The 12,038-nt window shown below is 38.9% G+C and overlaps 1 protein-coding gene across 1 annotated transcript in view; it reads right to left on the bottom strand.

Annotated features, from left to right (window-relative positions):
* The window catches only part of CLNS1A (chloride nucleotide-sensitive channel 1A), a 39,665-nt gene that overhangs the window by 18,371 nt on the left and 9,256 nt on the right, over positions 1 to 12,038 (bottom strand). The window contains exons 3-5 of the mRNA XM_037010608.2: positions 9,171 to 9,272; positions 8,425 to 8,532; positions 3,321 to 3,494 (exon numbers count right to left, since the gene is read on the bottom strand). Coding sequence (XP_036866503.1) covers positions 3,321 to 3,494; positions 8,425 to 8,532; positions 9,171 to 9,272 — 384 coding nt within the window. The remainder of the gene's footprint in view (positions 1 to 3,320; positions 3,495 to 8,424; positions 8,533 to 9,170; positions 9,273 to 12,038) is intronic.

Below are 12,038 nucleotides of genomic sequence, written 5' to 3'. Positions count from 1 at the left end.
ACAGTCCAAAATTTCTGGGATACTATAAAGGCTGTTCTAAAAGGGAAATAGCAATACGGGCCTATCTCACAAAACAAGAAGAATTCCAAATAGTCTAAACTCACAGTTAAAGAAAATAGAAAAAGAACAAATGAAACTCAAAGTTAGTAGGAGGGACATAATAAAGATCAGAGCAGAAATAAATAGAGAAGAATATAACAGGAAAAAAAAAATCAATGAAACCAAGAGCTGGTTCTTTGAGAAAATAAAGTAGACAAAACCCTAGCCAGACTTACCAAGAAAAAAAGAGAGTACACAAATAAACAAATTCAGAAATGAAAAAGCAAGTCACAATGGATACCAGAGAAATAAAGATTAGAGAATTTTATGAACAATTACATGCCAATATATTAGAAACCTAGAAGAAATGGACAAATTCATAGAAAAATACAACTTTCCAAGAATGACCCAGGAAGAAACAAAATTTGAACAGACCAATTACCAGCAATGAAATGGAACTGGTAATCAAAAAACTCCCATAAAGCAAAAGTCTGTTACCAGGTTGCTTCACAGCTGAATTCCACCAAACATTTAGAGTTAATATCCATCCTTCTTAAAGTATTTCAAAAGACAGAAGAGGTGGATATACTTCCAAACTCATTCTATGAGGACAATATCACTCTAATACCAAGACTGGACACCAAGAAAAAAGAAAATTTTAGACCCATATCCCTGATGTACATGCAAAAATCCTCAACAAAGTATTAACAAACTGAATTCAAAAATACATCAAAAAGATCTTTCATGACTAAATGAGATTTATTCCAAGGATGCAAGGATGGTACATTATCTGTAAATCAATGTCATACACCACATAAACAAAAAGAATAAAAACTATATATATGATCATCTCAATACTGAAAAAGCATTTGACAAAATTCAACATCCATTCATCATAACAATGCTAAAAAAAATGGGAATAGAAGGTATGTACCTCAACCTAATAAAGGCAATATACAAGAAACCCACAGGTAACATCATACTCAATGGCAAAAAGCTGAAAGCTTTTCCTCTAAGATCAGGAACAAGACAAGGATGTCCACTCTCACCACTTTTATTCAACATAGGACAGGAGGTCCTAGCCACGGCAATCAGACAAGATAAGGAGATAAAAGGCATCCAAATTGGTAAGGAAGAAGAAAACTGTCACTATTTGCAGATGACATACTATATGTAGAAAATCCTAAAGACGCCACCAAAAAACTATTAGAAATGATAACTGGATTCAGCAAAGTTGTAGGATACAAAATTAATACATAGAAATCTGTTGCATTCCTATATATACTAACACGGAACTAGCAGAAAGAGTAACCAGGACAACAATCCCATTCACAATTCTGTCAAAAAGAATAAAATACCTAGGAATAAACCTAACCAAGGAGGTGAAAGACCTGTACTCTGAAAACTACAAGACACTCATGAGAGAAATTAAAGACACAAATAATGGAACTCTGTTCCATGGTCATGAATAGATGGAATTAACATTGCCAAAATGGCCATCCTGATCCCAAAGCAATTTACAGATTCAATGCAATCCTTATCAAAATACCAATAGCATTTTTCAATGAACTAGAGCAAATAATCCTAAAATTCATATGGAACCACAAAAGATCCTGAATAGCCAAAGCAATTCTGAAAAAGAACAACAAAGCTGGGGGATTATGCTCCCTGACTTCAAGCTATACTACAAAGCTAAGGCTATAGTAATCAAAACAGATCCATAGATCAATGGAACAGAATAGAAAGCCTAGATATAAACTCACACATATATGGTCAAGTAATGGACGATGAAAGAGCTGTGGATATAAAATGAGGAAAAGACAGCCTCTTCAATAACCAGTGTTGGGAAAACTAGACATCTTCATGGATTACTGTCTAATGCCATACACAAAAGTAAACTTGAAATGGACCAAAGACCTGAAAGTAAGACATGAAACCACAGAACTCTTAAAAGAAAACATAAGCAAAAATCTCTTGAATATAAGCATGAGCAATGATTCCTGAACACATCTCCTCAGGCAAGGGAAACAAGATTAAAAATGAATGAGTGGGACTACATCAAACTAGAACTTCTGTACAGCAAAGGACACCATTAATAGAACAAAAAGGCAACTTACAGAATGGGAGAATAGATTCCTAAATGATTTATCCAATAAGGGGTTAACATACAAAATGTATTAAAGAATCCATATGCCTCAACACCCAGAAAAACAAACAACTCAATTAAAAAATGAGCAGAGGACTTGAACAGACACTTCTCCAAAGAAGAAATACAAATGGCCAATAGGCACATAAAAGGATGCTCCAAACTGCTAATCATTAGGAAAATGAAAATCAAAACCATAATAGGATATAACCTCACACCAGTCAGAATGGCTAGTATTCAAAAGACAAGAAATAACAAGTGTTGGGGAGGATGTGGAGAAATGGGAACCCTCCTACACTGTTGGTTGGAATGTAAATTGGTACAACCACTGTGGAAAGCAGTGTGGAGGTTCCTCAAAAAACTAATAGAAATACAACTTGATCCAGTAATTCCACTTCTAGGGATTTACATGAAGAAAACAAAATTCCTGATTCGAAAAGATATATGCACCCGTAAGTTTATCACTGCATTATTTATAATAGCCAAGTTATGGAAGCAACCTAAGTGTTCATCAATAGATAAATGGATAAAGAAGAGGTGGTATATATACCCAATAGAATATTATTCAGCCACAAAAAAGGAAAGAAATTCTGCCATTTTTAACAGCATGGATGGACCTAGAGGGTATTATGCAAGTGAGGAAAGCCAGGTGGAGAAAAACAAATACCGTATGATTTCACTTGTGAATATAAATACAAAACTGAACTAAATGAATCAATAGCAGTAGACTCACAGACACTGAGAAGTGACTGGTGGTTACCATGGGGGAGGGGTCAGGGTGGGTGGGGAAGGGGATAAAAGGGCACTAAACTTCTCAATCATAATATAAGTTGGTAATCGGGATGACAGTACAGCATGGAGAATATAGTCAGTGATTCTGTAACCTCTTCTTATGTAGACAGATAATAAACAACTGCATTAGTTGGGGTGAGGATTTAAATATATGGATAACTGTTGAAACACTGTGTTGTATACCTGAAAACAACATAAGATTGTGTATTAGTGACTTCAATAAAAAAAAAGTTAATTCAGTCATTTCTCTGAGAGTTTTCAAAAGAACATATACATGTTTTTCTGAAACTTCCCTTGTTGCCCAAGTGATCATTTGACTATTCACACTAAAAAGGATACTCACCTTCATAATCTCTTATTGAATCTTCTGTCCGGACTCCAGCCATGTTATACTGGCTGCTAACAGACTGAGACAGCATTCCTTCTAATCTCTCCAATGTGGCCTGGCCTTCGGCTGTTAAATGGGATAATCCTTCTTCATAGGTATAAAATGTTGGGATGTCCCCCTGCCCTTGCTCTAAAAAAATTAAAGGCTTTTAAGTTATTATAAAACAATTCAAAAAATATATATATATAATCAATAATGCATTTACTGAAGATAAAATAGAGGAAAAAGGCCCCCAAGAAAATACTTTTCAACATTCATTTAACACACACATATAAACCATTTGTTGAAGATAAAGATAAAGATAACAAAAAAAATTTTCCTACCCTGCAAGGTAAGAAGGGATTACAAGAGTAATGAGCCAGTAAACAACAACTCCCAAAGAATCAAGTATCTGGAGACTAGAAGGAAAAGAAGGTGTTCCAAGGGTCAATAAGTGCGGGGAAGTTGGGGTTCCTACGGCCAGGATCCTAACTGAACTTAAACCACTTGATGATGTGACTGGCCTGTTGCTAGGCTACCACTTCCACACCTTTAGGCAATAAGCTATTATTGCACTACATAGAGAGTTCGCCCAGTGCTCTGGGCAGAGGCAGAGATGCTAGTGCTCGACCTACTGCCAAGAGAGCAAGCCAGGTTACAAACACTTTCACCCCGAAGAAACAGTCTACTGTCATTTCTTTGGTCACACTGAATCCACAGCGAACTTGCCGGGGGCTGAAACCCACTGGCAAGACAATTGGCGAAGGTGGCAGGGTTCATTGATGACCAATGAAAAAGACAGGCTGCTCTTATGGGAGGGGTGCTTCAGCGGGCTGCCCCTATGAATGGGGAGACAGTGGATTGTCCCCCAGTGGGTATGTGGTTTGAGGTGGCTTGCCTCCTGAGAGCTGGGCCCCACCCCAGGACTGGAGGCAAGTGGAAGTGATACCTGAGGCAGTAGGGGTAGCCCTTGGTATAGTAAGTAGGTCTTTTGAGAGACAGAGTGCCGGTGAGGCAGCGGGGACTGCGGGCTGGCTGCTTCTCACAGTATTAAAAAAGTCTACAGAAGAGAAGGACATGCTCCTGAAAAAAACCAAGAAATGGCAGCACGAGAACACAAGCTGAAAATTTCTGTGGATTCCCTGAAAAAGGAAATGGTATTGATGCGAGAGGAGGCAGCACGAGAACTCGGCAGCAAGGTGTAGCTGAAGAGAAAAGACTCCTTACAGAACGAAATGGCAGCACTGCCCAGTGCTCTGGAGGAGGAAAAGGCCATCAAGGAAAAAGACAAACTCCTGAGGGAAGCACAGGTGGAAGTGGCATGAGAACACCAGCTGCAAAGCATTGAGGTGAAGGTAAGAGAGCTGCTGAAGACCTGGCTAGCACTGCTGTGAGGCACAGTAGAAAAGGTAAAGGTTGTAGCAGAGGAAGCACTCGGGGGAGGGGAGAGAAAGGTGCCATCAGCCCCAGAAATGGAGGACCTGGAGAAGGATGAAGGGGTGGTGTCAGAGGCACTGACCCCTCCTCTACTGAAAGCACACCCAGTGGTTGTAAAGAAAATAAAGACCCTGCAGCTGAGAATTCCCCAAGAAGAGGAACAGCACTGCCCTCCCCCCCTCACCCTCAGGTCATGGAGCACTCTATGGTTCGCCCCTATACGCAAGCTGAGCTGGTGGATTTGAGCTCCCAGTTTAGGCAGAAGCCCTTGGAGTCAATCATCTTGGCTCCAGCGTCTGTGGAACTTAGGGGTGGATGGAATTGTTCTGTTGGGATCAGAGATGGGAAAGCTGGCTTCCCTGACAGTTCAGCACACCTCAAAACAGCGACTACAAAGTGCACATCAGACCCCAGGGAATCACTCCCTCCTCAATTGACTTATGGCTGCACTTTGTGCTGTGTGGCCCAATCAGGGTGATCTACCATCCTCTCCTGCTAGATGGCAGACGTCTGCTGAGCTCCAACAGGTGTTACCAGAGCTAGGCATAAGAAATGCCATCTATAGTCCAGAGAATCATGGCCCAGAAGAAGAGCCTTTCACTACTGGGATGAGAAATATTGTGCTTCAAATGGCTCCCACATCCCTCTTTGGGTCTCTAGTGGCCATTCTTCCCCCTCACTTAGGGCAGCGCATAAGCAAAGTGACACATACAGTAGCAGACTTAGGAGAGACTGAAGCAATGAGAACATGGAAAAAAATAAGGTCTGCTACTCACAAGAAGAAATTAAAGGGCCTCATGAAGGTTACAAGGACCCAGATGTGGGTTGATTTAAAACAGGCAGGAGCAGACGGAAGGTAATTAGACAGGAAGTCAAATAGGATCTTGCAAGACCTATGGCAACAACTGAAATGACAGCAGCAGTTCCAGCTGTGGGCAGCCCCTAAAATGGAGGGCCATAGCTTTCCATCCTAAGACTGAGACAATATGGATGGAAGAAGGCAAGGGAAAGAGCAGCCAAGGGGCAGAGTTGTGGGCCATGTGGCTTGTGATCAGCCAGGAGCCCTCCCTATAGCTGTCTGCACTGACAGCTGGGCTGTCTATTGGGGCTTGACAGTTGGGGCCTGCAGCTACCAACCTGGTACCATGCCAAATCGCTGGTTGGTCACTGACCCCTTTGGGGGCAAGAATTGTGGTGGTAAGACTTATGGACCTGTGGTCAGACTGAAATAATTACAGTATGCCATGTGACCGTCATTTGCCACTGGCATCCCCAGGAAATGATGAAGTAGATAAACTGGCACAGATACGCTGGTTAGAAGGAAAGCCTGCCTCTGATGTAGCCCAATGGTTACATCAGCTTTTGTTGCATGCGGGGCAAAAGACAATGTGAGTTGTAGTCCATTGGTGGGGCTTACCTTTGACCTTTGAAAAAGTTAGTAAAGCCCAGCAGGAGTGTGTCATATGCTCTAAAAGGGACTTACACCGAACACCACAGCAACATGGGACAATAGCTAAGGGGCCTAATACCCCTCGCAGGTGGCAGATAGACTATACTGGGCCTCTACCTGTGTCAGAAGGATATTAGTATGCCATGACTTGTGTGGACACAGTGACTGGACTTCTCGATGCTTTTCCTACTCATTGTGCAGACCAGGAGACGACCAAAAGAGGCCTGGAGCGTCTCTTTGCCACCTGTGGCCGATCACAGGTAATTGAGAGTGATCAGGGCACTACGTTTACTGGACATACATTGTAAGAATGGGTGCGACAGCTGGGAATCAAATGGAAGTTTCATGTGCTATACAATCCTACTGCAGCAAACATGACAGAGAGGCACAATGGCTTCTTAAAATCTGGACTAAAGTCAGATACCAATAGTCTGCGTGGATGATCAGTCCGCTTATGGACCGTGCTATGGCATATGAATGAGAGATCCCAAAAGGGAGCCCTGAGCCCCATAGACATGTTAACACATATGGCTGCCTTCCCTATACAACTGCAAGTACAAACCAAGGAAGAATCACTGAAGCCAAGGTTCGGCCACAAGAATATCTTGCTGCCAGTGCCAACTGCACTGAACCCTGGAGACTCTATTGAGTGGACGTGGCCCCTGGATCTTTCAACACATAGACCAATGATGTCTGGCTCTCCTGGCATCTTGGGGACAAGGCCTGGAAGCTGGCCTCCTGTGTACTCCTGGAATAACAGCGGAGTGGCCCCTAAAGATCACAGTAGTATATCCTCAATGTCCAGAAGGTAGGAGCATCTTACCAGGGAGTTTTGTTTCATCATTATGGCCAGTGCATGCACCTCCAGTAGCACTATATATAGACCCTTCAGTAACCCCCACTGGGAGAGAAGTAAAAGTATGGTATACTAGACCTAGAAGGGACCCCCTTCCTGCTACAGTCCTATCACAAGACCACACTCTTGCATGCATCCTACCTGATGGACAAGATTCGCCTATGTTGGTGTCATTTAAACATGTGTCTTATCGCCCCTGAAGTCTTTGTGGATTGGGAACTTCCTCTGGCTTGAAGATAATTATAATTTTTGTTACCTATATCAAAATCTTGTTGTATCTTAATTTTTGTTATTATCTCTGTTGTTGTTAGCCTCTGTTGCTGTTGTGGAATCTGGTTACAGTGCTCCAGCTTTCTCGCACAGGGACCACTGCAGAAGATTGAGAGCGTGTAGACTGTGAGGTGAGAATCCTGGAGGGGTGGAGTGTGGGGAAGTTGGGGTTCCTATGGCCAGGATCCTCACTGAATTTAAACCACCTGATGATGTAACCGACCTGTTGCTAGGCTACTGCTTCCACACCCACAGGCAATAAGCTATTATTGCACTATATAGAGAGTTCAGCCCAGTGCTCTGGGCAGAGGCAGAGACGTTAGCGCTCAACCTATCGCTGGGAGAACAAGCTGGGTAATAAATCCTTTCACCCCAAAGAAACATTCTACTATCACTTCTTTGGTCATACCGAATCCATAGTGAACTTGCTGGGGGCTGAAACCCATTGGCAAGACAGCAAGTTTTATACCAAGGTGGGAATTTTATAGGAGAGTGCAAATGAACTTGGTATTAATTTGTACTAAAGTTTTTTCCTGATGCTCCTTACAGGCACTCAAGTTATAAGACTCTACCAGGCTTGTGACTGCATATGCTCTGGGAGGCAAAGGGAAATACTCTTGGATAAATGAAGCATGATTCTGAGAAAAATAAAAAATTCCTTTTTCAGCTCATTTGACAGTGAGCTGTTTGAAGGAATATGTTAAACAAAGATACATATGATACAGGTTTCCATAGGTGGAGGGAAAAGGTTTGTTCTCTGGGAGCAGGTGCATCAACTTAAGACTCTCCTGACTATCCACTTTCCTTCCTACCCTTTTCTTTCCTTCCATTTATCCCTATCCATTTTCTCCCCTAAGTAACCTCTATTTTTCACCCTCAAGCTTAGATGGCTCATGATTTTTTACAATTTGGTTTAGACATGAATTGTGCCATTCGCTTTTATTAATAACCATTAATAACTATGTAGGTACTTAATAGAGATATAAAAACTATAAGCCTATACCTTTAGTACAAATAAATGCTTAAAAGGAAACATAAACACACTTTAAAAAATCCAGTTCACTAACCATGTGCTTCTACATCATATTCTTCTTCATCATAATCATCTGAATCTTCATCCTCAGGATCTGGATGCAAAGCCTGGCATTCACACATTGCAGTGAACATTGCCTCCACTGAACAAGGAAATTAAATTGGAATTAAGGTTTTTTTCTGGCCAATGTAAAATACAAATTTAATAAAATAATCATTAGTGAAAATAAATTTAGTGGCTAGACAAGAGGTCACAACATTTATAAACAGCAAATTCCAAGAGAATCAATCTTGAAAAGAACTTGATAGCAATGGACAAGCCACAAAATAATAAGAGTTCATTTTGAGATATTACTGAGATCTCTTCATGTCTGGCTGGATTTCCTGAGAAAATGAACCAGAATACTGGTCAAACTGCTGGTGTCAGGGTGAAGCCTCTCTCTGCTAACAGGGCTCTTTGCAGCTATCCTGGCATTGTCCACTTTGGACCTGCTATGATTCTTCCTTCTATCCAGTGAGATTCAGTCGGCAGCATCAAGTCATTGATGGCAGATTCCTCATTCACAAAGTACTGAGTGACATGGTGTGTACTATACTCTCACTATTTCATAATCTCCGATATTAATAGGTATACTGTCTTCAGTGACATTACAGTTGTTAAAAGAAGAAAAAGCAAATGAACAGAGATAATGGGGGAAAAGGTAACAGTGTGTGTGTGTGTGTGTGTATGGGGGAATACCTGGTACATAAAGGAAAAGAATCAATTCTATAGAACACTCACAGGCTGATTTATCACTAGGCACAAATCTAAATTCAGCAATAGGTTCAACATCATCATCACTGTCTTCCTCTTCTTCATCAGCAACAGATTCTTTTGAATCTTCTAGAAAAGGAATAAAAATAATTTTTTAATGATGCTGTTTTATAAAAAAAGCCTAAAAGAATCTCTTAAAGGATGCTTATTTATGTATCTAAATACTGCAATTCAATTTTTACCTCAAATTATAAGAACATGGTTACTTTAGAGCAACAAAAGACTGGATAGTCTCTCTGGTCTACAGTCAAACTGTACTTCATTGAGCCCTTGGGATTCCCAGCCCTTCATATCATGGTGGAGGTGTGGAAACCCAAACAGGGCTCTAACAAGCATAGCTCCATCGTCATCTCCTCCTTTTAACGTTCACCTTAAGACAAAGGGTTCAGCAGCAGTTTGCAAACCACTGATGTGATTTATCATCAACAATTTACAAATGAGAAAACTAAAGCTCATAAAAGTTAACTAACCCAACAGATAAATTAACAAAGTCTGTAAGCAAGACAAAAAATACAAATGTTCAAAAAGAGTACATGTTGCTAGTGGAAATGGAAACTGCTATACCACTCCAGAGATGTGTATATCTTACTACCCAACAATTCCTCATCTAAGTATATTTATATATATAAGGAGTTGTACAGAAATATTAATTCAAGTACTATATGTACTAGTGAAAATATAAAAAACAAATGTTGATTTCAAAAAGGAAATAGATATATTACAACATGGATAAAAAACATGTTGATTTCAAAAAGGAAATAGATGTATTGCAACATGGTCATTTTGTTTTATAGATAGCTAAAAATGAACAAAATGATTTATATGTATCAAAATGGACAGATTTAAAAATATAAGTGAAAGCGCTACTTGCAGAATATATAAATAATATTTAAATTAAATATTTAATACTTATATTAAAATTTTTAAAAAACAATTATATTGTTTATGGGTATATACATAGTTGGTAAAAAACTAAAAGCATAGACAGGAAAGACATATACATTCTTAGGACAGTGTTTAACTCTGGAGATAGAGAGTAGGGAATGAAATGGGAGGAGTACAAAAAGGATTTCAACAGACTGATAATTTAAATTTCTTTAAAAGACTAGAGTAATTATGAAAAGTTAGAATTTATGTTGGATATTAAATAACGAAAATTTTTACTACTTTCCGAACTTCTCAATGTTTGAATTATTTCATTTAAAAAAGTAAACAAAATACTTAAATAGACCCCCGAAACACCAAAACATGTTCAAAACAAATAATCTTAAAAATATACATTAAATATTGTTAAGTACATTAAAGATACCATTTTTTAAAAAATGTTGATTCTCCACACAGAAGATAAGGTGGAAAGGTATTCTTATACACTGCTATTGAAAATGTAAAGTGATGTAAATTCTGGAAAGCAATTTGACAATATATGTTAGGAGCTTTAAAAATGTTACCTTTAATGCAGCAATTCTACTCAATAGGAATCAATTATAGGGGGTATCCACTGAATTTTTTTTTAACTTTAATGAAAAAATAGATATGCAAAAAAGGAAAAAACTTTAAATGGCTACCATAAACAATTTTAAATAATATAGTAGGACTTTTTTCTGCCTTGTTTCTAATGGTGTTACATTGTTGAATATAATAAACATGTCCTCTGTAAACAAGTACAATAATACAAAAATATCAGAGAATTCTCAGTAATTGAATACATTATGATACTGGCAAACTTTTCAATGCATTTTAAAAAACAAAATGGTCATACTGTAATTACTGCCCTCTCACTGAATAAATATCATTCTTTAAACTATAAAAGTAATAAACATTGGCATAGAAATAATTGAAAGTTTAGATAGATTCAAAGGAAAAGGCCAGTCCCTACCACTCTAGTTCCTCTCCCCAGAAATAACCAATATTAATATTTCTTTTATATTCTTAGGAATCTACCTTAAAGCAATCAAAAGAAATATAATACAGTATCTTTACAATTAGGAAAAAAATACAACCATGGCCAACCCTCATCATCTCATTCTAGATCACAGTAGTGGTTGCCATCTTTCAGTTAGTTTAAACCATTCTAAATTTTCAACAAAGGAATGAATTTTTAGTTAATTTAAAAATAATCTAATGTCCTCAACAATAAAGTGATGGTCCACTTTAAAGAGATCTGTGGAGGTAAGCCACAGAGAAAAAAATGAGTTTGGAGAATCAGGAAGAGAGGAACAAAGGCTGGGAAAACAGGACCCAAGCATGTGTAAGTCATGAGAAGAGTGGAGTTAGAGATAAACAGAACTGGAGAACTACTCGAAATAAGTGTGACCTAAGAATATCCTACTTTCTAGTAAGATAGAAAAGTCCTACTTATTTTAGTAAGAAAGGATTAACCATAATTCCATCAACGTCAAGAAAATAATCCCATAGGGCAAATATTTAAAATACCTACCCCAAACCTACTGAATCCATACTTCCTAGTTTGGGACTCCCACCACTTACATTTTTAACAAGCTTTCCAGGTTATTGCTAATGCGCAGCCAAGTTTAAGATCTGACGACAACTACAATCCCCTAATCTTTCTGGATGAAACTGAGGCTCAGAGAGATAAAAATGATTTGCCTAACCAAGTTAATGGCAGAGTCTTCTTGTTCAGGATGCGTTTCTCTTTAGCTAGCTTTACTCAAGGGAGGTTTATTCAAACCCTACTTTCTCTGACCTAATTTTCACATATGCATCTGTACCCAGTGTCAACTCTCTACACTGCTTATGGGCATTTCACATCAGTGTTTGAAACTGACTGACAAGGTATCTCTACGGTTTTGCATTTCTATGAATCAATGATGTTTT

The sequence above is a fragment of the Manis javanica genome, chromosome 11, assembly GCF_040802235.1.
Source record: "Manis javanica isolate MJ-LG chromosome 11, MJ_LKY, whole genome shotgun sequence".
Classification (NCBI taxonomy): domain Eukaryota; kingdom Metazoa; phylum Chordata; class Mammalia; order Pholidota; family Manidae; genus Manis; species Manis javanica.
This window is presented reverse-complemented; position numbering and strand designations above follow the sequence as displayed.